Source organism: Mustelus asterias, chromosome 11 (assembly GCF_964213995.1).
Source record: "Mustelus asterias chromosome 11, sMusAst1.hap1.1, whole genome shotgun sequence".
NCBI lineage: Eukaryota > Metazoa > Chordata > Chondrichthyes > Carcharhiniformes > Triakidae > Mustelus > Mustelus asterias.
In genome coordinates, this window is record NC_135811.1 from 2043173 (window position 1) to 2070927 (window position 27755).

The window sequence follows — 27755 nt, forward strand, 5'->3', positions numbered from 1 at the left end:
CACCGATACAACCTGGAAAGACACACCACCACCTGGAGGTTCCCTCCGAGTCACTCACCATCCTGACTTGGAAATATATCGGTCATTCCTTCACTGTCGCTGGGTCAAAATCCTGGAACTCCCTCCCTAACAGCACTGTGGGTGTACCTACACCTCAGGCACGGCAACGGTTCAAGAAAGCAGCAGCTCACCCCCACCTTCTCAGTGGGCAATTAGGGATGGGCAATAAATGCTGGCAAAGTTCAGCTGCAGGATAAATGTTAAATCAGTTTCTCATGTCGAGAGGAACAAAATAGGACTCAGGGAAATGAAAGAACAATCCTTTAATTAAAGTATCAGTTATTATCCAATCAGAACAAAAGGGTTCCATAAAAATAATTGAGAGAGTTAGTTTTTGTGGAGAGATGGGGGGGGGGGGGGATTCAGGGAGATCTTTCAGTGAGACCTATCTCAATGTGTACAGGACGTAGCTCCTAACTCAGTCTCACACTCAACATTGGATACGTAAAAAACAGCTGATGTGAAAGGGTCAACCAGCTGGCAACATCTGATTCAACGCATTTAACTCGTTAGCTGAAGAAACCATTACAAAACCAGGTGTGTGACTGGACTAACAGAGAGAGAGAGGGTGCAAGTGTGATACAATCATTATCTGGTGGATTCTATCACATTTGAGTCGGATTCATTGCCGCACCCTGCTGGGGCTGCGCTATCCCTCGATGCGCTGGTTACTCCACACCTGGTGTTTATCCGGTTCTCAGTAATAGTCATCAGAGTATTCCTCGACTAAAGGCTGAGACTCTCTCCACGGTGTCTCCAACTTACCCGCCTGGTCTGAAAGACAGAAACAACGAGAGTATTATAAAATAGAAATTACCGCCCGCAAACCTCAACTAAAAACAGAAGATGCTGGAAATACTCAGCGGGTCAGACAGATCTGTAGAGAGAGAAAGGCTGAATAGACTAGGACTTTTTTCTCTGGAGTGTAGGAGTCTGAGGGGTGATCTTATAGAGGTCTATAAAATAATGAGGGGCACAGATCAGCGAGATAGCCAATATCTTTTCCCAAAGGTAGGGGAGTCTAAAACGAGAGGGCATAGGTTTAAGGTGAGAGGGGAGAGATACAAAGGTACGAGGAACTTTATTGATCAGGCTGATGGCTCAGCAGCTTCTGTTCTCTCAGGGATGTGGGTGTTGCTGGCTCGGTCAGCATTTGTTGGAGGGGTCAGCTAGCTCAGTTGTCTGAATGGCCGGTTGGTGATGCGGAACGATGCTAACATCGTGGGTTCAATTCCTGTACTGGCTGAGGTTACTCATGATGGGCCCCACCTTCTCGACCTTGCCCCTTGCCCGAGGTGTGGTGATCCTCAGGTTAAATCACTGCCTGTCAGCTCTCCCTCTCAGAGGGGAGACTAACCTGTGATCATCTGGAACGATGGCGACTTTACCTGTTGTCCTTGCACTCGGTGGCTTGTTCAGAGGCATTTCAGAGTCAACCACATTGCTGTGGCTCTGGAGTCACATGTAGGCCAGACTGGGTAAGGACGGCAGATTTCCTTCCCTAAAGGGCATTAGTGAACCAGATGGGTTTTTTTTACAACAATTGCTGATAGTTTCATGGTCACCATTACTCAGACTAGCTTTATAATTTCAGGTTTATGAGTTATAGAAGAATAGAATAGAAACCCTACAGTGCAGAAAGAGGCCATTCGGCCCATCGAGTCTGCACCGACAACAATCCCACCCAGGTCCTATCCCCGTATCCCTACATATTTACCCGCTAATCCCTCTAATCTACACATCCCGCGACACTAAGGGGCAATTTAGCTTGGCCAGTCAACCTAACCCGCACATCTTTGGACTGTGGGAGGAAACCGGAGCACCCGGAGGAAACCCACGCAGACACGAGGAGAATGTGCAAACTCCGCACAGACAGTGACCCGAGCCGGAATCGAACCCAGGTCCCTGGAGCTGTGAAGCAACAGTGTTAACCACTGTGCTACCGTGCCGCCCTGTATTTAAATTTCACCAGTTGCTGTGGTGGGATTTGAACCTGTGTCCTCTGGGTGTCTGGATGGTAGTGCTGTGAGATTACCAGCAGGAGGCGAAGCGGCTCGCCTATAGAACCTCATCAGGAACTCTACAGACAGCAGCCAATCAGGTCACTGCCCTCGGGGTCACTGTTGGTCCAATCAGAATGTGGAGATGCCGGCGTTGGACTGGGGTGAACACAGTAAGAGTTTAACAACACCAGGTTAAAGTCCAACAGGTTTATTTGGTATTTGTTGTTAAAACTCTTACTGGGTCCAATCAGAGGCAGGAAGCTCAACTGCATCACCGGGTTGTGGCCAATCTGGAGCCAAGCTGGAGCCTCGTGGCCCCCGGTGGGTGAGGGGGTGTGAGGGGTGTGGGGGGGGGTGTGAGGGGGTGTGAGCCGGAGGAGCTGTGAGGGGGTGTGAGGGGGTGTGACGGGGTGTGAGGGGGTGTGAGGGGGAGTGAGGGAGTGTGACGGGGTGTGAGGGAGTGTGAGGGAGTGTGACGGGGTGTGAGGGGGTGTGACGGGGTGTGACGGGGGTGTGACGGGGTGTGAGGGGGTGTGACGGGGTGGGAGGTGGTGTGAGGGGGTGTGAGGTGGTGTGAGGGGTTGTGACGGGGTGGGAGGGGGTGTGAGGGGGTGTGAGGGGGTGTGAGGGGGTGTGACGGGGTGTGAGGGGGTGTGAGGGGCTGTGTGCCGGGGGAGCTGTGAGGGGGGTGTGTGCCGGGGGGAGCTGTGAGGGGGGTGTGTGCCGGGGGGAGCTGTGAGGGGGTGTGAGGGGGTGTGAGGGGGTGTGAGGGAGTGTGTGCCGGGGGGAGCTGTGAGGGGGTGTGAGGGGGTGTGAGGGGGTGTGAGGGGGTCTGTGCCGGGGGGAGCTGTGAGGGTGTGTGAGGGGGTGTGACGGGGTGTGAGGGGGTGTGAGGGGGTGTGAGGGGGTGTGTGCCGGGGGAGCTGTGAGGGGGTGTGTGCCGGGGGGAGCTGTGAGGGGGTGTGAGGGGGTGTGAGGGGGTGTGTGCCGGGGGGAGCTGTGAGGGGGTGTGTGCCGGGGGGAGCTGTGAGGGGGTGTGTGCCGGGGGGAGCTGTGAGGGGGGTGTGTGCCGGGGGGAGCTGTGAGGGGGTGTGAGGGGGTGTGAGGGGGTGTGTGCCGGGGGGAGCTGTGAGGGTGTGTGAGGGTGTGTGAGGGGGTGTGAGGGGGTGTGACGGGGTGTGAGGGGGTGTGAGGGGGTGTGAGGGGGTGTGTGCCGGGGGAGCTGTGAGGGTGTGTGTGCCGGGGGGAGCTGTGAGGGGGTGTGAGGGGGTGTGACGGGGTGTGAGGGGGTGTGAGAGGGTGTGTGCCGGGGGGAGCTGTGAGGGGGTGTGAGGGGGTGTGACGGGGTGTGAGGGGTTGTGAGGGGGTGTGAGGGGTTGTGAGGGAGTGTGAGGGGGTGTGAGGGGGTGTGTGCCGGGGGGAGCTGTGAGGGGGTGTGAGGGGGTGTGACGGGGTGTGGGGGGGTGTGAGGGGGTGTGTGCCGGGGGGAGCTGTGAGGGGGTGTGAGGGGGTGTGACGGGGTGTGAGGGGTTGTGAGGGGGTGTGAGGGATTGTGAGGGGGTGTAAGGGGGTGTGAGGGGGTGTGAGGGGGTGTGAGGGGGTGTGTGCCGGGGGGAGCTGTGAGGGGGTGTGAGGGGGTGTGAGGGGGTGTGAGGGGGTGTGAGGGGTTGTGAGGGGGTGTGAGGGGGTGTGAGGGGGTGTGACGGGGGAGCTGTGAGGGGGTGTGAGGGGGTGTGAGGGGTTGTGAGGGTTGTGAGGGGTTGTGAGGGGGTGTGAGGGTGTGTGAGGGGGTGTGGGGGGTTGTGGGGGGGTGTGTGCCGGGGGGAGCTGTGAGGGGGTGTGAGGGGGTGTGAGGGGGTGTGTGCGGGGGGAGGTGTGAGGGGGTGTGAGGGGGTGTGTGCCGGGGGGAGGTGTGAGGGGGTGTGAGGGGGTGTGAGGGGGTGTGAGGGGGTGTGAGGGGGTGTGTGCCGGGGGGAGCTGTGAGGGGGTGTGAGGGGGTGTGAGGGGGTGTGAGGGGGTGTGAGGGGGTGTGAGGGGGTGTGTGCCGGGGGGAGGTGTGAGGGGGTGTGAGGGGGTGTGAGGGGGTGTGAGGGGGTGTGTGCCAGGGGGAGGTGTGAGGGGGTGTGAGGGGGTGTGGTGGGGTGTGAGGGGGTGTGAGGGGGTGTGAGGGGGTGTGTGCCGGGGGGAGGTGTGAGGGGGTGTGAGGGGGTGTGAGGGGGTGTGGTGGGGTGTGAGGGGGTGTGAGGGGGTGTGAGGGGGTGTGGTGGGGTGTGAGGGGGTGTGAGGGGGTGTGAGGGGGTGTGAGCCGGGGGGAGGTGTGAGGGGGTGTGAGGGGGTGTGAGGGGGTGTGTGCCGGGGGGAGGTGTGAGGGGGTGTGAGGGGGTGTGGTGGGGTGTGAGGGGGTGTGAGGGGGTGTGAGGGGGTGTGAGCCGGGGGGAGGTGTGAGGAGGTGTGAGGGGGTGTGAGGGGGTGTGAGGGGGTGTGTGCCGGGGGAGCAGTGCTGGGGATATTGTTCTGCTCGAAGTGCTGCTTTTCCCCACACCCTGTGTTGCCAATGGGAGGCCCCCAACAATTAGATGTAATTGGCCGTTAGTGGAGCCTAAACATCTGGAAACTGTCCCGCTGCCGAGTTTGGGCAGACAATTCCAATCCACCATCAGTAACATTTCCCAGTGATGGGGCACACAGCCAATCTGACATGGCTCCTACAATCTTCCCAAGACACTATTCCCACCCCTCCCACATCAGCCCCACCCCTCTCACACCACCCCCACACCCCTCTTTCCCCCGCACCCCACCCCCACCAGGAACAGTCCACCCATGGTTTGATGAGCTCTGATCAGTGTCCCCCAGGTTGGTTATGGAGCTTTTTTCTGAGATGAAGGTTCAGTGGAAATCTGGAACCCTCTCACACACTGAAACCTGTGGACATTGGAGGCCAATTGGATTGCTCAGGACTGGGACCAAAGGAATTTTATTGGGAGAGGAGATCGAGGAATATGGAGCGAAGCTGGATAAACGGGATTGAAATAAAGATCAGGCAGGATCTTGACTGAATGGTAGAAGAGGGGCTGAATGGCCTCCTCCTGTCCCCATGTCAATAAGGAGAGGGTGAAGTGAGTATCATTACTAAACTGAACAGTGTAAAGGTCCCTCGAATTATGGATATTTGATCCAGGTGGCAGTATAGATTCTATACTTCATTGACTGCCCCTGGGTTAGAGAGAGGGCAGCAACTCCCTGCTTCCAATATCATAGAAATCATAGAAACCCTACAGTGCAGAAGGAGGCCATTCGGCCCATCGAGTCTGCACTGACCACAATCCCACCCAGGCCCTACCCCCACATATTTACCCACTAATCCCTCTAACCTACGCACCCCAGGACTCTAAGGGGCAATTTTTAACCTGGCCAATCAACCTAACCCGCACATCTTTGGACTGTGGGAGGAAACCGGAGCACCCGGAGGAAACTCACGCAGACACGAGGAGAATGTGCAAACTCCACACAGACAGTGACCCGAGCCGGGAATCGAACCCGGGACCCTGGAGCTGTGAAGCAGCAGTGCTAACCACTGTGCTACCGTGCCGCAAAGGTGACGCAAAGAACAAAGAACAATACAGCACAGGAACAGGCCCTTCGGCCCTCCAAGCCCGCGCCGCCCCCTGGTCCAAACTAGACCATTCTTTTGTATCCCTCCATTCCCACTCACTCGTCAGGCAGCACAGAAAGCTAGTTCTTGGCTGGAATTTTACCGGCATGGGGCGGGTGAGATTTCCAGAATTCTCTGTTGGCCTCGGGCGGGATTTTATGAGCCTTGCCCGAGCGAGGTTGTAAAACCGGCATTTATGTTTGTGAAAGAGCCTCAAATTAATCCTATTGCCTCTGTGCTTTCCCTATCGCCCTTCATGGACTTAGCTCAGTCCCCTCTGAAAGTTATTACTGAATCTGCCCCCACTGCCCTAACAGATGTAAGAGATCTGGCCCAGATATGATGGGCCGAATGGCCTCTGGCTAGGTTGAATCATTCTGTGATGGTGTAGCAGGGAGTCGGATCCAATTCTCCATTCGCCACAATCTACTCACTGTTGTTAAAGTTAAAGTTTATTTATTAGTGTCACAAGTCGGCTTACATTAACACTGCAATGAAGTTACTGTGAAAATCCCCTAGTCGCCACACTCCGGCGCCTGTTTGCGTCAATGCACCCAAACCAGCACGTCTTTTGGACTGTGGGAGGAAACTGGAGCACCCGGAGGAAACCCACGCAGACACGGGGAGAATGTGCAAACTCCACACAGATAGTGACCCGAGCCGGGAATCGAATCCGGGTCCCTGGCACTGTGAGGCAGCAGTGCTAACCACTGTACCACTGTGCCACCCCGGGTCCCTGGCGCTGTGAAGCAGCAGTGCTAACCACTGTACCACCCCGGGTCCCTGGTGCTGTGAGACAGCAGCACTAACCACTGTGCCACCGTGCTGCCCCGGGTCCCTGGCACTGTGAGACAGCAGCACTAACCACTGTGCCACCGTGCTGCCCCGGGTCCCTGGCACTATGAGGTAGCAGCACTAACCACTGTGTCACCGTGCTGACCCGGGTCCCTGGCACTGTGAGACAGCAGCACTAACCCACTGTGTCACCGTGCTGCCCCGGGTCCCTGGCACTGTGAGACAGCAGCACTAACCACTGTGCCACCGTGCTGCCCCGGGTCCCTGGCACTATGAGGTAGCAGCACTAACCACTGTGTCACCGTGCTGACCCGGGTCCCTGGCACTGTGAGACAGCAGCACTAACCCACTGTGTCACCGTGCTGCCCCGGGTCCCTGGCACTATGAGGTAGCAGTGCTAACCACTGTGCCACCGTGCTGCCCCGGGTCCCTGGCACTGTGAGACAGCAGCACTAACCACTGTGTCACCGTGCTGCCCCGGGTCCCTGGCACTATGAGGTAGCAGTGCTAACCACTGTGCCACCGTGCTGCCCCGGGTCCCTGGCACTGTGAGACAGCAGCACTAACCCACTGTGCCACCGTGCTGCCCCGGGTCCCTGGCACTGTGAGACAGCAGCACTAACCCACTGTGTCACCGTGCTGCCCCGGGTCCCTGGCACTATGAGGTAGCAGTGCTAACCACTGTGCCACCGTGCTGCCCCGGGTCCCTGGCACTGTGAGACAGCAGCACTAACCACTGTGTCACCGTGCTGCCCCGGGTCCCTGGCACTATGAGGTAGCAGTGCTAACCACTGTGCCACCGTGCTGCCCCGGGTCCCTGGCACTGTGAGTCAGCAGCACTAACCCACTGTGTCACCGTGCTGCCCCGGGTCCCTGGCGCTGTGAGGCAGCAGCGCTAACCACTGTGCCACCGTGCTGCCCCGGGTCCCTGGCACTATGAGACAGCAGCGCTAACCACTGTGTCACCGTGCTGCCCCGGGTCCCTGGCACTATGAGACAGCAGCACTAACCACTGTGTCACCGTGCTGCCCCGGGTCCCTGGCACTATGAGGTAGCAGTGCTAACCACTGTGTCACCGTGCTGCCCCGGGTCCCTGGCGCTGTGAGGCAGCAGTGCTAACCACTGTGCCACCGTGCTGCCCCGGGTCCCTGGCGCTATGAGGTAGCAGTGCTAACCACTGTGCCACCGTGCTGCCCCGGGTCCCTGGCGCTATGAGGTAGCAGTGCTAACCACTGTGCCACCGTGCTGCCCCGGGTCCCTGGCACTATGAGGTAGCAGTGCTAACCACTGTGCCACCGTGCTGACCCCAATTGTTGGTCAATTCCACTCTCTCTTACCTGGCGAGATGACTGTCAGGTTGGCTGCTGCTGACACCTCTCCCAGCTTGTTCCGAGCGCAGCAATGGTACACTCCGGAATCCGTGCTGCGAATTTCCTGGATCTGGAGCCAGCCAGTCACTTCGTATTTAAACGGTCCTCCTCGAAACTGCCAATAAAATGATCCCAGAGAGTTAGAGTTCGCAGCACAACAGAGTGTACCTGAAGACAACGGTACGTACGTGAGGACCAAGCTGTGTACGTGAGGACTATGCTGTGTACGTGAGGACTATGCTGTGTACGTGAGGACTATGCTGTGTACGTGAGGACTATGCTGTGTACGTGAGGACTATGCTGTGTACGTGAGGACTATGCTGTGTACGTGAGGACTATGCTGTGTACGTGAGGACTATGCTGTGTACGTGAGGACTATGCTGTGTACGTGAGGACTATGCTGTGTATGTGGCTATTCAGTAAGATAAGAGCCCATGTTGTTGGGGGTAGTATATTAACACAGATAGAGGATTGGCTAACTGAGAACTTTGATAAGAGGGGCATTTTCAGGGTGGCAACCTGTAACTAGTGGAGTGCCTCAGGGATCAGTGCTGGAGGACACAATTATTTATAACATATATTAATGACTTGGGCGAGGAAAGTGAATGTACTATTGCCAAGTTTGTGGATGTCACAAAAATAGCTAAGAAAGCAGTTGGTGAGGATGACACACAGGGTCTACAGAGGGATATAGACAGGTTAGGTGAGTGGGCAAGAAGTTAGCAGATGGAATATAATGTAGGAAAATGTGAAGTTCTGCACTTTGGTAGGAAGAATAAAGGAGCTGAATATTATTTCAATGGAGAAAGACTGCAGAAAGCTGCAGCACAGAGGGATTGGAGATCCTCATGCATAAATCACAAAAATCTGGCATGTGAGTTTAGCAGATAATAGGGAAGGGACATGGAATGTTCGTATTTATTTCAAAAGAAATGGAGTATAAAAATAAGGAAGACTTATTAAAACTATGCAATTAATTAGACCACACCTGGAATACTGTGAACAATTTTGGTCGCATTATCTAAGGAAACATGTATTGGCATTGGAGGCAGTCCAGAGAAGCTTCATGAGGTTGATCCCGGATAGGGAGGGGTTTTCTCATGGTTGAGTAGGTTGGGTCTGTACTCACTGGAGTTTAGAAGGATGAGAGATGACCTTATTGAGACATATCGGATTCTCGGGGGGCTTGACAGAGTCGATGCTGAGAGGTTGTTTCCCTTTGTGGGAGAGTCTGGGACCAGAGGGCACAATTTCAGAGTGAGGGGGTCACCCATTTCAGACGGAGATGGGGAGAGATTTCTTCTCTCAGAGGGGAGTGAATCTGTGGAATTCTTTATCACAAAGGGCTGTAGAAGCCGGGTCATTAAGTATGTTCAAGGCTGAGACAGACAGAGAATCCCTGATGGGAGTGTGTGTTTAGGGTTGGTTATACTGGAGACTGAAAAAGAGGAATGTCTTTGGAAAACCTTAAATCCAAGTTTACATCCAGCAATTTATAATATCCATCCCTCACCCAATCATTGTCTGATTCTCATGTTGTTAAGTATTGACTGTTAGGGAATGTCTGGAATTGCCTGTGGCAGTTTGAAGTGTCTACAATTCTCTGTCAGTGAGGTAGGTACCTGGACAGAGATGTGAGGGTCATCACCCGGCAGGAATGTTTCCACCCCATCTTTGCGCCATTCGATGGCCGCCATTGGATAAGCAAAGATCTCACACCCAAAAATGACATCTTCTCCAGTGGTATTCCAGATGTTGAAGGGAGGAGATATAATCTGAGGGACTGAGAGAGAAAGGGTCAAGATCGATATGTTGGGAACAATGGGTTCACATTTCGACAGCAAATCCAAACTCTCAGCAGCTGGGCCCGTTTAGAGAATTGAAACAGTTACAGCATCATTCATTATTGAGTTAGGAGCAGGATGCTGAGGGAGATCGAGGAAGAGCTGGATGATGCACAGAGCCAGTGATTGATGGTGACTGAAGCATCCAGTCTGAATCAGAACCAACAATAATGAGCTGAACTAATTCTGCTGACCTATTTTCTTGGACATGGGCGTCGCTGGCTGGCCAGCATTTATTGCCCATCTCTAGTTGCCCTTGAGAAGGTGGTGGTGAGCTGCCTTCTTGAAGTGCCACAGTCCATCTGCTGTGGGTTGACCCACAATGCTGTTAGGGAGAGAATTCCAGGATTTTGACCCAGCGACTGCGAAGGAATGGCGATATATTTCCAAGTCAGGATGGTGAGTGGCTTGGAGGGGAACTTGCAGGTGGTGGTGTTCCCATGTATCTGCTGCCCTTGTCCTTCTAGATGGAAGTGCTGGTGGGTTTGGAAGGTGCTGTCTAAGGATCTTTGGTGAATTGCTGCAATGCACCTTGTAGATAGTACACACTGCTGCTACTGAGCGTTGGGGGTGGGGGGAGTGGATGTTTGTAGATGTGGTGCCAGCCAAGCGGGTTGCTTTGTCCTGGATGGTGTTGAGCTTCTTGAGTGTTGTTGGAGCTGCACCCACCCAGGCAAGTGGGGAGTATTCCATCACACTCCTGAGTTGTGCCTTGTAGATGGTGGACAGGCTTTGGGGTGTCAGGAGGTGAGTTACTCGCAGTATTCTTAGTCTCTGACCTGCTCTTGTAGCCACTGTCTTTATGTGGTGAGTCCAGTTGAATTTCTGGTCAATGGTTGACTGAAGGATTTGGCACCTGTATCGAAGGATATGAGGTCATGAGGACATGAACCATCTGATGGCCTTGAGGGAAAGCCTCGAGGGATGGAATGGCCCAAGCCCTGATCCTTATGAAAGCAGAGGCTGCTTCACACAGAGCGTGATGAGAAGGTGGAATGTGTTATGATGGAAACAGGTCGGGTGTTTCTGTGATTTGATGCAGTTTTGGAGAATGACAATGTGTGTGTTACCCTAATGGAACCCGCTTGTCACTGGGGGCAGAGTAACGACAGAAATCGCAGGCGTCTGATTCCCCCTCCCCTCTCCACCACTCTCCATCTTGAGAACACATTTGCTTTTCCGTACTGATTCCCTGGAATGATGCCGAAACTCCAGGAAGACACATTTGGAACTGGAGGCCCTTTGGCTGGAGTCAGAGAGAGAGGATTTTGAGCTATGGATGAGGGGGTGGGGGGACAGTTTGCCTGTCAAATTCCTTCCTTTAAAAACACTCATAAAACTAATGAACTCTTGAAGAATATCGTTAAAACCCATTCCAGCAACAGCTGGGAAGTCACTTTACACAGATACATAGAAACATAGAAACATAGAAGATAGGAGCAGGAGGAGGCCATTCGGCCCTTCGAGCCTGCTCCACCATTCATCACGATCATGGCTGATCATCCAACTCAATAGCCTAATCCTGCTTTCTCCCCATAACCTTTGATCCCATTCGCCCCAAGTGCTATATCCAGCCGCCTCTTGAATACATTCAATGTTTTGGCATCAACTACTTCCTGTGGTAATGAATTCCACAGGCTCAGCGCTCTTTGAGTGAAGAAATGTCTCCTCACCTCCGTCCTAAATGGCCTACCCTCAACCTCAGACTGTGACCCCTGGTTCTGGACTCCCCCACCATCAGGAACATCCTCCCTGCATCTACCCTGTCTGGTCCTGTTAGAATTTTATAACTCTGAGCTCCCCCTACCTCATTCGTCTGAACTCCAGCGAAAACAGTCCTAACCTGGTCAATCTCTCCTCGTATATCAGTCCCACCATCCCCGGAATCAGCCTGATAAACCTTCGCTGCGTTCCCTCGAGAGCAAGAACATCCTTCCTCAGAAAAGGAGACCAAAACAGCACACAATACACTCGGTGTGGCCTCACCAAGGCCCTGTATAATTGCAACAACAGTAAGAAGTCTCACAACACCAGGTTAAAGAACAACAGGTTTATTTGGTAGCACAAGCTTTCGGAGTCTCGCTCCTTCATCAGGTGAGTGAGGACTTGTGTTCACAAACAGGGCATATACAGACACAAACTCAATTTACAAGATAATGGTTGGAATGCGAGCCTTTACAGGTAATCAGGTCTTAAAGGTACAGACAATGTGAGTGGAGAGAGGGTTAAGCACAGGTTAAAGAGATGTGTATTGTCTCCAGCCAGGACAGTTAGTGAGATTTTGCAAGCCCAGGCAAGTCATGGGGGTTACAGACAGTGTGACATGAACCCAAGATCCTGGTTGAGGCCGTCCTCATGTGTGTGGAACTTGGCTATCAGTGACACAGGATGTGTTGGCCTTGTGTACCTTCAGATGACACGGATGTCATCATCTCACGTGAGAACACCATCCACCAGATACACGGTACATACACTTGCAACTCGGCCAATGTTGTCGACCTGATACGCTGCAGGAAAGGATGTCCCGAGGCATGGTACATTGGGGAAACCATACAGACGCTACGACAACGGATGAATGAACACCGCTCGACAATCACCAGGCAAGACTGTTCTCTTCCTGTTGGGGAACACTTCAGCAGTCACAGGCATTCAGCCTCTGAGCTTCGGGTAAGCGTTCTCCAAGGTGGCCTTCACAACACACGACAACGCAGAATCGCTGAGCAGAAACTGATAGCCAAGTTCCGCACACATGAGGATGGCCTCAACCAGGATCTTGGGTTCATGTCACACTATCTGTAACCCCCATGACTTGCCTGGGCTTGCAAAATCTCATTAACTGTCCTGGCTAGAGACAATACACGTCTCTTTAACCTGTGCTTAACCCTTTCTTCACTCACATTGCCTGTACCTTTAAGACTTGATTATCTGTAAAGACTCACATTCCAACCATTATCTTGTAAATTTAGTTTGTGTCTATATATGCCCTGTTTGTGAACACAAGTCCTCACTCACCTGATGAAGGAGCGAGACTCCGAAAGCTTGTGCTACCAAATAAACCTGTTGGACTTTAACCTGGTGTTGTGAGACTTCTTACTGTGTTTACCCCAGTCCAACGCCGGCATCTCCACATCATAATTGCAACAACACATCCCTGCTCCTGTACTCGAAACCTCTCGCAATGAAGGCCAACATACCATTTGCCTTCTTTACCGCCTGCTGCACCTGCATGCTTACCTTCAGCGACTGGTGCACAAGGACACCCAGGTCCCGCTGCACACTCCCCTCTCCCAATTTACACCCATTCAGGTAGTAATCTGCCGCCTTGTTTTTGCTTCCAAAGTGAATAACCTCACATTTATCCAAATTATACTGCATCTGCCATTGATTAGCCCACTCACCCAACCTGTCCAGATCATGCTGAAGGATCTCTGCATCCTCGTCACAGTTCACCCTCCCACCCAACTTGGTATCATCTGCAAACTTTGAGATGTTCATTTTGTTCCCTCATCTAAATCATTAATATATATTGTGAATAGCTGGGGTCCCAGCACCGATCCCTGTGGCACCCCACTAGTTACTGCCTGCCAATTTGAAAAGCACCCATTAATTCCTACTCTTTGTTTCCTCTCTGCCAACCAGTTTTCTATCCATCTCAATACACTTCCCCCAATCTCATGCGCTTTAATCTTGCACGATAATCTCTTGCGAGGGACTTTGTCAAACACTTTCTGAAGGTACAAATATACCACATCGACTGGCTCCCCCTTGTCAATTCTACTAGTTACATCTTCAAAGAATTCCAACAGATTTGTCAAACATGATTTCCTCTTCATAAATCCATGCTGACTCTGTCTGATCCTGCCACTGCTTTCTAAATGCTCCGCTATAAAGTCCTTAATAACGGCACGGTAGCACAGTGGTTAGCACTGCTGCTTCACAGCTCCAGGGTCCTGGGTTCGATTCCCGGCTCGGGTCACTGTCTGTGTGGAGTTTGCACTTTCTCCTCGTGTCTGCGTGGGTTTCCTCCGGGTGCTCCCATTTCCTCCCACAGTCCAAAGATGTGCGGGTTAGGTTGATTGGCCAGGTTAAAAATTGCCCCTTAGAGTCCTGTGATGCGTAGGTTAGTGGGATTAGCGGGTAAATATGTGGGGGTAGGGCCTGGGTGGGATTGTGGTCGGTGCAGACTCGATGGGCCGAATGGCCTCCTTCTGCACTGTAGGGTTTCTATTTCTATTGGATTTGAGAATTTTCCCCACTACCAATGTTAAGCTTACTGGTCTATAATTCCCTGTTTTCTCTCTCCCTTCCTTTCTGAATATTGGAGTGACATTCGCTAACTTTACTTTGGAAATGGATCTGGGATATTTGGGAGGTTGAAACATGGATATCAACCATTCAGCCCCTCCAGACTATCCCACTATTCCATCATCTTAAGGCTGATCTACACTTCCCCATTGTGTGAAGAAATGCTTCCTGACATCACGGCCTGGCTTGAATTTTAAGCTTCTGCCCCCCATGTTCAGGACTCCTCCCACCAGAGGAAACAGATTCTCTCTGTCCACCCGATTCACTCCTTTAATTATCGCAAACACCTCAATGAGAACATCCCCCTAATCTCTGAAACTCAGGGGAATACCGGCCTGGTCTCTGCAACTGCTCCTTATAATTTAACCCTTTAAACCCTGTGATCATTCTGCTGAATCTACACTGTGTCCCCTCCAAGACCAATATCTGCTCCCTGAGTTGTGCTGTCCAGAAATGCAGACTTACTCCACAGTCTGGTGTGAGCAGAGCTCAGTAACACCGTCACTCCCTCTGCCTGAGCTTCTCTGCTCTCGGAATCAAGGCTGTTTGTTTTTTAACCGGTGGTTGTACCTGTCCAGAAACTTTGTGAGTTCTGTCGCTGATCTTCCAAATCTCTGTTCATCTCCAGTTCTCAGCTTTGTGTCACTTCAGAACTATTCTGACCCCCCTTCCTCAGGTCACCACATTGAATACGATCCGTCACCATTTTGTCCACTCACTCAGCCTGTCAACGTTCCTTTGATCGCCTCCTGAGTTTGGTCAGGAGGTTTATTCAGGTGGGTCAGTGGTTGAAACCTCCCCGGTTTCATGCTGGGAATTGGTTGGTTGGTTTCTTGCTCTCGCCCACTCTGCCCTTCCAGCCTCACCAATAACCTGTCCCCGAATGCAAGGTTTATGTAGGGCAGGCCTGCAATCTACAGGAGTGGTTGGAGGACATGGAAAGTATCAACCCAACATAGACCAAGGGGGAAATCTCGCAGAGCCTGTCAGTCTGGCTCAGTGGGTAAAACTCTCACCCTGGGTCAGAAGGTCCTGGGGTTGAACATAGGAACAGGAGTAGGCCATTCAGCCCATCCAACCTGCTCCACCTTTCAAATGGATCATGGCTGGTCATCTACACCAATACCACTTTCCCGCATTAACCCCATACTCTCCAGGAATCTATCTGTTTCTGTCTTGAGCACACTCAATAGCCCATTCCAAAGAAGATTGCAAAGATTCCCCAACTCTGGGTGAAGGAATTCCTCCTCATCTCAGTCTTAAATGACCCACCCCTAATCCTAGGATTATGTCCCCTTGTTTTAGAGTCACCAGCCAGAGAAATAACTCTACATCCCCGTGTTATAGCCTGGAAGAATTTTGTAACTTACATTGAGGTTACTCCTCATTCTTGGAAACTCTGGAGAACACAGGCCCAATCTCCTCACTCTCTGCTCATAAAACAATCCCAAAAACCCAGTCTGGTGAACCTCTGTGCACTCCCTCTGTGGCAATTAAATCCTTCCTTAGATAAGGGGACTCAAACTGTACACGCCAACATTTAGTGATTCATGAACAAGGACACTCAGGTCTTTTTGGACACTAACCAACCTCACACTATTTCAGAAATATTCTACCATTCTCTTTTTTTCTACCAAAGTGAATAACTTCAGACTTATTCACACTATATTCCACCTGCTAACTTCTAGCCCATTTACTAAACCTGTCCGAGTCCTCGAGAAGCCTCTTGCAACCTCCTCACAACCTCCCTCTCAATCAGCAAATCTGGAAATATTATAACTGGTCCCCACATCCCGCTTGTTAAAAAACTGTGAACAGTTGTGGCCCCAGCACTGTGCTTGCGATACCCCCTGAGTAACAGCCTGAGACCCAGAGAATAACCCATTTATTCTTACTCTCTGTTTTCTGTCTGTTAACCAATTCTCAATCCGATATTTCAATCCCATGCCCTCCACATCCACTGGCTCTCCTTTACCAATGCTACAAGAAATATCCCCAAAAATCTCCAACAAGTTCATTAAACGTGGGTAAGAAGAGTAAGAAATTTCACAACACCAGGTTAAAGTCCAACAGGTTTATTTGGAATCAGGAGCTTTCGGAGCACTGCTCCTTCATCAGGTGAGACTATAGTTAAGAAAGCCCACCAAATGCCTCTACTTTCTCAGAAGACGATGGAAATTCGGCATGTCCGCTATGATTCTCACCAACTTCTACAGATGCACCATAGAAAGCATTCTTTCTGGTTGTATCACAGCTTGGTATGGCTCCTGCTCTGCCCAAGACCACAAGAAACTACAAAGGGCTGTGAATGAAGCCCAATCCATCACACAAACCAGTCTCCCATCCATTGAGTCTGTCTACACTTCTTCGCAGCCAGCATAATCAAGGACCCCACACACCCCGGACATTCTCTCTTCCACCTTCTTCCGTCAAGAAAAAGATACAAAAGTCTGAGGTCACGTACCAACCGACTCAAGAACAGCTTCTTCCCTGCTGCCTTCTGTATGTGCTCAGAAAGATGTCCCCCTCACTCCAGTACACATTGATTCTCCCCTCCCCAGATATAAGAACCTTCTCTCCCCACTCCCCTTTTCTTACCTCCTTCACAGGGTCCCTCATGTGTCAGGGTGATGTTCAAAGTTTCATTGCCATTGGCAGCCTCCTGGAACTTGCAGATGTGTGGATAGGTCTGTCCATTGGAGCCGCACACGGCCTGGTTGGACTGGCACACGCACTGGGGTTCGGGGACCTCCCCCTGCCTCAGGTCCCCCAGCTCAAGCCTACACTCTAGATTCTCTCCGCATTGACCGTAGAAATGGTTACTGTTGTCCAGGTCACAGATCTGCCCCTCAATGTTGCCGCACTCCCAGCAGCAGTCGCAGGAGTCTCTCACCAGCCCGGCGAGGCACCCCTGCGGAGTGAGGCACTGCTCTAACTCACACTGAGAGCAACCCTCCCCTTCCTCCAATAACCTGTGCCACCCTCGGTGCACAAACTCCATGGCATCTGCAGTGGTCCAGACTGTCAGCAGCACAGTCCAGCTGACACTCAGCAGGAGAACTGGACAGCAGAGAGGGGACAGATTGCCTGATCTCATCATTGCTGCCTTTCTACAAACCCTTTCAACAAGCTCAGCCCCCCAGTCGCTTCCTGGATATTCCTCGGAGTTTGAGCTCCTTCACTCCAGCACCATGATCCTGCTGCTCGGCACCTGAAAAACAATCGAGAAACACGGCTTAGACACGGGGAGATCTGTAACTCCATCCCTTAATAACCCCACTGCCTGAGGGTGGTGGAGACGGGAACCCTCACAACATTTAAGAAGCATTCAGATGAGCAGTTGAAATGCTATATATACACGGCTCCAGAGCAAGTGCTGGAAAATGTGATTAGAATAGGTCAGTCCTTGATAGCCAGCACAGACATGATGGGCTGAAGGGCCTCTTTCTCTGCTGTAAAATTCTATCTGTGACTCCAATGAGATCTTCACCCACCTACCCGTTTCCTTCAATCACTGACCTCACTCAATCCAGCAAGCAGAATGCATTTAGGAAGAATGTGCTAAGAGGTGATAAAACCAACTCACTAAGCTCCCTCTACACTGTCCCCATCAAACACTCCCAGGACAGGTACAGCACGGGGTTAGATACAGAGTAAAGCTCCCTCTACACTGTCCCCATCAAACACTCCCAGGACAGGTACAGCACGGGGTTAGATACAGAGTAAAGCTCCCTCTACACTGTCCCCATCAAACACTCCCAGAACAGGTACAGCACGGGGTTAGATACAGAGTAAAGCTCCCTCTACACTGTCCCCATCAAACACTCCCAGGACAGGTACAGCACGGGGTTAGATACAGAGTAAAGCTCCCTCTACACTGTCCCCATCAAACACTCCCAGGACAGGTACAGCATGGGGTTAGATTCAGAGTAAAGCTCCCTCTACACTGTCCCCATCAAACACTCCCAGGACACGTACAGCACGGGGTTAGATACAGAGTAAAGCTCCCTCTACACTGTCCCCATCAAACACTCCCAGGACAGGTACAGCATGGGGTTAGATTCAGAGTAAAGCTCCCTCTACACTGTCCCCATCAAACACTCCCAGGACAGGTACAGCATGGGGTTAGATTCAGAGTAAAGCTCCCTCTACACTGTCCCCATCAAACACTCCCAGGACACGTACAGCACGGGGTTAGATTCAGAGTAAAGCTCCCTCTACACTGTCCCCATCAAACACTCCCAGGACAGATACAGCACAGGGTTAGATACAGAGTAAAGCTCCCTCTACACTGTCCCCATCAAACACTCCCAGGACAGATACAGCACAGGGTTAGATACAGAGTAAAGCTCCCTCTACACTGTCCCCATCAAACACTCCCAGGACAGGTACAGCACGGGGTTAGATACAGAGTAAAGCTCCCTCTACACTGTCCCCATCAAACACTCCCAGGACAGGTACAGCACGGGGTTAGATACAGAGTAAAGCTCCCTCTACTCTGTCCCCATCAAACACTCACAGGACAGGTACAGCACGGGGTTAGATACAGAGTAAAGCTCCCTCTACACTGACCCCCATCAAACACTCCCAGGACACGTACAGCACGGGGTTAGATACAGAGTAAAGCTCCCTCTACATTGTCCCCATCAAACAATCCCAGGACAGGGACAGCACGGGGTTAGATACAGAGTAAAGCTCCCTCTACACTGACCCCATCAACACTCCCAGGACAGGTACAGCACGGGGTTAGATACAGAGTAAAGCTCCCTCTACACTGTCCCTGTCAAACACTCCCAGGACAGGTATAGCACGGGGTTAGATACAGAGTAAAGCTCCCTCTACACTGTCCCTGTCAAACACTCCCAGGACAGGTATAGCACGGGGTTAGATACAGAGTAAAGCTCCCTCTACACTGTCCCTGTCAAACACTCCCAGGACAGGTACAGCACAGGGTTAGATACAGAGTAAAGCTCCCTCTACACTGTCCCCCATCAAACACTCCCAGGACAGGTACAGCACGGGGTTAGATACAGAGTAAAGCTCCCTCTACATTGCCCCCATCAAACACTCCCAGGACAGGTACAGCACGGGGTTAGATATAGAGTAAAGCTCCCTCTACACTGCCCCCATCAAACACTCCCAGGACAGGTACAGCACGGGGTTAGATACAGAGTAAAGCTCCCTCTACACTGTCCCTGTCAAACACTCCCAGGACAGGTACAGCACGGGGTTAGATACAGAGTAAAGCTCCCTCTACACTGTCCCCCATCAAACACTCCCAGGACAGGTACAGCACGGGGTTAGATACAGAGTAAAGCTCCCTCTACACTGCCCCCATCAAACACTCCCAGGACAGGTACAGCACGGGGTTAGATACAGAGTAAAGCTCCCTCTACACTGTCCCCCATCAAACACTCCCAGGACAGGTACAGCACGGGGTTAGATACAGAGTAAACTCCCTCTACACTGTCCCCATCAAACACCCCCAGGACAGGTTGAGTTGGGACGTGGACAATCTCTGAATGTGCTCTATTTTCTGATAATGTCGCTACTGGAGCAGCTTCACTGGGGCTTTGTGTCTCTGAGCGCAGAGTTAGTCACCCATCAGCATTGCTACTCCTTATCGCTGTCCTGTGATCTGTGCTGATGAATATTGGCGAAAGGCAGGATTAGTCTGGCCTAAGATATTGTCCATGGATGAGCAGCCCTCTGACCCTTGACATCTGGATTCACCCGTGGGGAATAGTCAATTATTTGAGGCATCAACATTCAAACAAGAAGGGAGACATTGATGCAGCAAGGAGCAATGTTTGATTCACTGTCCTCAAACTGACCCTTATCCTGTGGGAAACTCTCCCAGAATCTGGGCCATCTCAGACTGGAAACTGAGGATCTCAGGCTACAGGCTGTCTGCCACATTTTTTCCTTCCAAAACACTTCTCAATCTCACAAACCCTTGCAAAACATCCTCAGACATCATGATGGCAGTCAGACAGCAGAGTGAGAAACCTCATGAACTGATTTCCCTCTCTGCGCTCAGTAACTCCTCCCCAGAAATACCAGAGAGAGAGAATGCAGCGGAGAGAGAGAAGAGGGACTGGGAAACAAAGAGAATGCGGGTTGTAGTTTGTGACTTTGTAAAGAGCCATTTCAGCAGAGTGGCAGTGGCACAGGGCAACAAATTGAAGGATAGCGCTGAGGAACGGGAGTCTGGAGATGGGGCAGTAATTAGCAAGAACTGAGCGATTGAGAATTTTCTGTTGAGGGGGTAATGAAGGTGCTGAATACAGAACATCATTGGAGGGAACAGTAAGAATATCGGCTAAGATGGGGAAACGAGAGGAAGATGCGTTTAGGATTGGGGAGAAGGGATTTGATTCCCAGCTGAATTTCCTGCCAATATTCAGGGATGAAATATGTATTTTAATTTGTCTCTCCCTCTATATGTCTGTTCATTTCTTTCTGTTAAGAAGTCTCACAACACCAGGTTAAAGTCCAACAGGTTTATTTGGTAGCACAAGCCACAAGCTTTCAGAGCACTGCTCCTTCATCATGTGAGTGGGAGTTCTGTTCACAAACAGGGCATATAAAGACACAAACTCAATTTACAAAATAATGGTTGGAATGCGAGTCTTTACAGGTAATCAAGTCTTTACAGGTACAGACAATGTGAGTGGAGAGAGCGTTAAGCACAGGTTAAAGAGATGTGTATTGTTTCCAGACAGGACAGTTAGTGAGATTTTGCAAGCCCAGACAAGTCGTTACAGATAGTGTGACATGAACCCAAGATCCCGGTTGAGGCCGTCCTCATGTGTGCGGAACTTGGCTATCAGGCTCTGCTCAGCGACTCTGCGCTGTCGTGTGTCATGAAGGCTGCCTTGGAGAACGCTTACCCAAAGATGTCTCCCTCTTTCTATCTGTTTCTCTCTCCCTCTTTCTCCCTCCTTGTCTCTCTCTCTCCCTGTCTCTATCTCTCTCTGTCTCTCTCAGTGACTGTTTCTTCCCTTCTTGTTTGCTTTGCAATGAATACTATTGTTTTATTTGCCAGGTTTGAATCATTTTACACAGCTAAGCAGGTAGAACCAGATGGCACCCAGGTTCCACCACCTGTTTAGTGTGAGACCCACATGAGCTTATTGTATGAATTCGAAACAGAGACATCAATGTCTGAATGGACAGAACATCCAGTCCCTATACCAATGAGCGGAGACTATAGTCTCCACACTGTGCGCACACCTCACTGTCACATTAACCCTTTGGAGCTTGGGTGCCAATCAGTGTTAGAGGAGAGAAGCAAAGAAAGCAGTGTGTGTGTTTGATTACCATCAGATATTCAGAAGCTTCTGGATAGGACTGGATTTCACACTCACACTGCTGACCACAATACATCAAGACAAGAAGGTGAGAACCTTCTTGTTCAGGTGATTCACCTGCTGAAGGAGCGAGACTCCGAAAGCTTGTGCTACCAAATAAACCTGTTGGACTTTAACCTGGTGTTGTGAGACTTCTTACTGTGCTTACCCCAGTCCAATGCCGGCATCTCCACATTGTATGTTAGGTCACCCCCTCAGCCTTCTCAGTTCAAGAGGATAGAGAGGCAGGCTGTTGATCTTTTCCTGATGATTGATACCCACACATTTCTGATATCATCCTTGTAAATCTTCTCTGCACCATCTCCAGTCTTTCTGTATCCTTTAATTAAAACCCATTCCATGAGAGCAGTTAACAATCCATTCGCCCACCCACCTTTTCCTCATATCCCCCATCCCCAGCCACTCACCTAATCTCCATATCGCCCATCCCCACCACCCACCCACCGTCTCCCCACATGCTGATAGATTGGGAAATGTGGTTGTAGAAAGGGATCTGGGTGTCCTTGTACACCAGTCAATGAAAGCAAGTATTCGGCTACAGCAAGCAGCTAGGAAGGCAAATGTAACCATTGGCCTTCATTGTAAGAGGATTTGAGTTCAGGAGCAAGGATGTCTCACTGCAGTTGGTTACTGCAGACAAGTTCTGCACACATGAGGACGGCCTAAACCGGGATCATAGAAATCATAGAAACCCTACAGTACAGAAAGAGGCCATTCGGCCCATCGAGTCTGCACCGACCACAATCCCACCCAGGCCCTACCCCCATATCCCTACATATTTTACCCACTAATCCCTCTAATCTATGCATCCCAGGACACTAAGGGGCAATTTTAGCATGGCCAATCAACCTAACCCGCACATCTTTGGACTCTGGGAGGAAACCGGAGCACCTGGAGGAAACCCATGCAGACACGAGGAGAATGTGCAAACTCCACACAGACTGTGACCCAAGCCGGGAATCGAACCCAGGTCCCTGGAGCTGTGAAGCAGCAGTGCTAACCACTGTGCTACCGTGCCGGGATGTTGGATTTATGTCACATTATCAGTAACCCCCACAGCTTGCCTCCTGGACTTGCAGGCTGTCCTGTCTGGAGACAATACACATCTCTTTAACCTGTGCTTAATGCTCCCTCCACCCACATTGTCTGTACCTTTAAGGCCTGGCTGGCTGTAGGGATTTGCATTCTAATCAGTATTCTGTAACTTGATTTTGTGTCTCTGTGCCCTGTTTGAGAGCACATTTCCACTCCATCTGACGAAGGAGCAGCGCTCCGAAAACTTATGGTATTTGCTACCAAATAAACCTGTTGGACTTTAACCTGGTGTTGTTAAAACTCTTACTGTGTTCACCCCAGTCCAACGCCGGCATCTCCACATCATTACTGTAGTTGTACAGGGCCTTGGGGAGACCGCACCTGGAGTATTGTGTAGAGTTTTGGTCTCCTTATCTAAGAAAGGATATACTTGCCATAGAGGGAGAGCAGTGAATGTTCACCAGACTGATTCCTGGGATGGCAGCATTGTCCTATGAGGATAGATTGTGTCGACTGGGCCGGTATTCACTGCAGTTTAGTAGAGTGAGAGGGGATCTCATTGAAAGGTATAAAATTCTGACAGGGCTGAATGGATTGAATGCAGGAATGCTGGTTCGTCTGGCTGGAGGGTCTCGAACAAGGAATCATAGTCTCAGGATACGGCAAGTGCCATGTAGGACTGAGACGAGGAGAAACCTCTTCACTCAGAGGGTGGTGAAGCTGTGGAATTTTCTACCACAGAAAGCTGTGGATGCCAAATCACTGAATATATTTAAGGAGGAAATAGATTTCTAGACTCTAAAGGCACCAAGGGGTATGGGGAGAATGTGGGAGTGTGGCATCAACATGGAGGATGAGCCATGATCACTCATGTTGAATGTACTGAATGGTGGAGCAGGCTTGAAGAGCCGAATGGCCTATTCCTACTCCCATTTTCTGTGTTTTTATGATTCTATAGTTCTTTATCCCCCAATTCCACTTACTCTCTTTATCCCCATATCCCTCATTCCCCACCCACCTTCTCCCCATATCCCTCATCGCCCACCTTCTCCCCATATCTCCAACCCCACCTGCCAAACTTTGCCAGTTAACCCCTAATCTTGCCAAACATTCATGTCTACCTTGTGACTCCATTTCCCACTCCTGCTCCAGTGTCCCCTGTTTATTGTCCACAACACAATAATGTTTGTCTGGAGCTCTGCATGACAACGTTCCGATGAGACAGGGGGGTGTTGGTAGGGTACGGGAACCGTGGTGCACGAAGGTTGTGATGAACCTGGTGAATAAGAAAAGAGAGGCGTACAGAAGGTTCAGAGAGCTAGGAGGTGTTAAGGATTTAGAGGAGTATACGGGATGTAGGAAGGAGCTTAAGAAGGAAATTAGGAGAGCGAGAAGGGGTCATGAGAAGGCCTTGGCGGGTAAGATTAAGGAGAATCCCAAGGCTTTCTACAAATATGTCAAGAGTAAAAGGATGAGATGTGAAGGCATAGGACCCTTAAAAGGTGAAGGGAGAAAAGTTTGTGCGGAACCGTTAGAAATGGCGGAGCTGCTTAATGAATACTTTACCTCGGTATTCACGGTGGAAAGGGATCTGGGTGGTTGTACTGCTGGTTTGCGGTGGACAGAAAGGATCGAGCATGTGGACATAAAGAAAGAGGATGTGTTGGAACTATTGAATGGCATCAAGGTTGGTAAGTCGCCGGGACCGGATGGGATGTACCCCAGGTTACTGTGGGAGGCGAGGGAGGAGATTGCGGAGCCTTTGGCGATGATCTTTGCATCGTCGATGGAGACGGGAAAGGTTCCGGAGGATTGGAGGATTGCAGATGTGGTCCCTATATTCAAGAAAGGGAACAGGGACAGCCCGGGAAATTACCGACCGGTGAGTCTAACCTCAGTGGTTGGTAAGTTGGTGGAGAGGATCCTGAGAGACAGGATTTATGATCATCTAGAGAAGTTTAGTATGATCAAAAGTAGTCAGCACGGCTTTGTCAAGGGCAGGTCGTGCCTTACGAGCCTGGTTGAGTTCTTTGAAAATGTGACCAAACACATTGACGAAGGAAGAGCGGTGGATGTGGTCTATATGGACTTCAGCAAGGCGTTCGATAAGGTCCCCCATGCAAGACTTCTTGAGAAAGTGAGAGGGCATGGGATCCAAGGGGCTGTTGCCTTGTGGATCCAGAACTGGCTTGCCTGCAGAAGGCAGAGAGTGGCTGTGGAGGGGTCTTTCTCTGCATGGAGGTCAGTGACCAGTGGAGTGCCCCAGGGATCTGTTCTGGGACCCTTGCTGTTTGTCATTTTCATAAATGACCTGGATGAGGAAGTGGAGGGATGGGTTGGTAAGTTTGCTGACGACACCAAGGTAGGTGGTGTTGTGGATAGTTTGGAGGGATGTCAGAAGTTGCAGCGAGACATAGATAGAATGCAAGACTGGGCGGAGAAGTGGCAGATGGACTTCAACCCGGATAAGTGTGTGGTGATCCATTTTGGCAGATCCAATGGGATGAAGCAGCAGTATAATATGAAGGGTACCATTCTTAGCAGTGTAGAGGATCAGAAGGACCTTGGGGTCCGGGTCCATAGGACTCTTAAATCGGCCTCGCAGGTGGAGGATGCGGTCAAGAAGGCGTACGGCGTACTGGCCTTCATTAATCGAGGGATTGAGTTTAGGAGTCGGGAGATAATGCTGCAGCTTTATAGGACCCTGGTTAGACCCCACTTGGAGTACTGCGCGCAGTTCTGGTCACCTCATTACAGGAAAGATGTTGAAGCCATTGAAAGGGTGCAGAGGAGATTTACAAGGATGTTGCCTGGATTGGGGGGCATGCCTTATGAGGATAGGTTGAGGGAGCTTGGTCTCTCCTCCCTGGAGAGACGAAGGATGAGAGGTGACCTGATAGAGGTTTACAAGATGTTGAGAGGTCTGGATAGGGTAGACTCTCAGAGGCTATTTCCAAGGGCTGAAATGGTTGCTACGAGAGGACACAGGTTTAAGGTGCTGGGGGGTAGGTACAGAGGAGATGTCAGGGGTAAGTTTTTCACTCAGAGGGTGGTGGGTGAGTGGAATCGGCTGACGTCGGTGGTGGTGGAGGCAAACTCGTTGGGGTCTTTTAAGAGACTTCTGGATGAGTACATGGGATTTAATGGGATTGAGGGCTATAGATAGGCCTAGAGGTGGGGATGTGATCGGCGCAACTTGTGGGCCGAAGGGCCTGTTTGTGCTGTGGCTTTCTATGTTCTATGTTAACACATTTCTTTCCTGAGGCAGATGGAGGTCCCGGACTCCCGGTGCCCTGAGGGAATGAGGAGTCACAGCTACTACTGAGGGACGGACAATCTGATAGGAAGTTCCCTGGATTCTCCCTGTGGGAGGAATGGGAATACTGAAGGTGCCAGCACTGGAGGAACACTCTGCACTCAAGTGGGGTTTGCAGGTTTGAAGGAGTTTACAGAGATAGGTAAACACCACTTTCTAAAATAACATTCCTGAGTTTGATTACTATTTCAAATATTGCAGAGTTAATATGGGTGGTTATGGGGATAGGACCTGGGTGGGATTATGGTCGGGGCAGGCATAATGGGCTGAGTGGCCTCCCTCTGCACTGTAGGATTCTATGATGTGGAGATGCCGGCGTTGGACTGGGATAGGCACAGTAAGTAATCTCACAACACCAGGTTAAAGTCCAACAGGTTTATTTGGTAGCACGAGCTTTTGGAGCGCTGCCCCTTCATCAAGGTGAGTGCAGGATTTGTTTCACACACAGGTCATATATAGACACAAACTCAATTACAAGATAATGGTTGGAATGCGAGTCTTAGCAGGTCTGGATTCTATGATAGTGTATGATTAATGTCACCAACATTAAACTATAAAACTTGTTATTGATGCTGTAACTTACACGGGACATTTCAAATGTTGTTCATTTTACCATCTGAATAAAAGGACTTACGCTAAGTTAACCCTTTGAATGTCAATCGAGAATGAGGGTGACAGACAGAGAGAGACAGACAGACAGAGAGAGAGACAGACAGACAGAGAGAGGGAGACAGACAGACGTAGGGAGAGAGAGAGACATGGAGAGAGATAGAGTGGGATAGAAAATACAGGATAGAGAGAGTGAGAGGCTGAGTGAGAAAGAGAATGCGCTGAAGGCAGGCATCTGCAGCAAATGTCAGTGTTTTAAATGAAAAGTTATCAAGAGAGACTGGGAACATCAGAACAGGGCTATTTGAGAGTAGGCGAATGAGAACATTGAAAACTGTGTGTGTGTCTGAGACCCTGTGAGTCTGTGTGTGTATGTGTGTCTCAGTGTGTGTCTATGTGTCTGTGTGAGCGTGTGTGTATATGAGTCTGTGTGTGTCTGTTTAAGTATGTGTGAATGTATGTGTGTGAATGCATCTGTGTGTATCTGTGTGTGCATGTGTCTGTCTGTGTGAGGATGTGTGTGTGAGGGTATGTGTGTGAGGGTGTGTGTGTGTGTGTGAGAGTCTATATATGCGTGTGTCTGTGTGAGGGTGTGTGTGTCTGTGCATGTCTGTGTCTGTGTAAGGGTGTGTGTGTGTGAGCATGTGTGTGTGAGAGAGGCTCTGTGTGTGTGTCTGTGTGAGCATGTATAAGTGTGTGTGTGAGGGTGCGTATGTGAGTCTGTGTGTGAGGGTCTGTGTTTCTGTCTCTTTGTGAGGGTGTGAGTGTATTTGTGTAAGTGTGTGCCTGTGTGTATGTGAGGGTGTCTGTGTCTGTCTCTGTGTGAGGGTGTGTGTGTGTGTGTCTGTGTGAGGGTGTGTATGTGACGGTGTCTGTGTCTGTCTCTGTGTGAGGGTGTATGTGTGAGGGTGTGTGTGTCTGTGCGAGGGTGTCTGGGTGTGTGTCTGTCTCTGTGTGAGGGTGTATGTGTGAGGGTGTGTGTCTGTGTGAGGGTGTCTGGGTGTGTGTCTGTCTCTGTGTGAGGGTGTATGTGTGAGGGTGTGTGTCTGTGTGAGGGTGTGTGTTGCTCTGGGTTGAGGGATCCGGATGGAGCACTCAGTGGCTTACTGAGATGCTCACACTAGCTCACACAGCCGCCTGTTGTGGAGAGCTCAGTAAGCGGCACAGCTCTCACAGGGGCTCTGAGTCACTGGCTTTAGACCCCAGCCCCGCTCACTGAGTCTTACCTTAACCTGTGGAATCGCTCCGCTTAATAACCCACTGCAGCAGCTCCTGGAAGGGACATTGTGACCCAGCCCTGTCACTGAGATCAGGAGGGAAGTGAGTTCAGCAGCACAGACTGCAACCCGAATGAAATGTGACTCCAGCTCCGGACTCCGCTCGCTCTTTAACC

At 51.0% G+C, this 27755-nt stretch overlaps 1 protein-coding gene across 1 annotated transcript; it reads right to left on the minus strand.

Annotated features, from left to right (window-relative positions):
* Positions 1-306: 306 nt before the first annotated feature.
* LOC144500864 (kazal-type serine protease inhibitor domain-containing protein 1-like) lies at positions 307-27755 on the minus strand. The gene is made up of 5 exons (XM_078224337.1): positions 27589-27755; positions 16628-17240; positions 9503-9663; positions 7848-7995; positions 307-834 (listed from the first exon to the last, which is right to left on the minus strand). Exons 2-5 carry the CDS (start codon positions 17127-17129, stop codon positions 758-760), a joined length of 888 nt encoding a protein of 295 aa, XP_078080463.1. The 5' UTR covers positions 17130-17240; positions 27589-27755; the 3' UTR covers positions 307-757.

Bases quoted from the DNA above. Each gene is read 5' to 3' on its own strand.
- LOC144500864 (XM_078224337.1), bottom strand. From the start codon at position 17,129: ATGATGAGATCAGGCAATCTGTCCCCTCTCTGCTGTCCAGTTCTCCTG. The intron at 9,664-16,627 runs GTAAGAAAAGGG...TTTCTCTCTCAG, and splicing joins TGAGGGACCCTGTGAAGGAG to TCCCTCAGATTATATCTCCT. The intron at 835-7,847 runs GTAAGAGAGAGT...TCTGTCTTTCAG, and splicing joins CCTGACAGTCATCTCGCCAG to ACCAGGCGGGTAAGTTGGAG.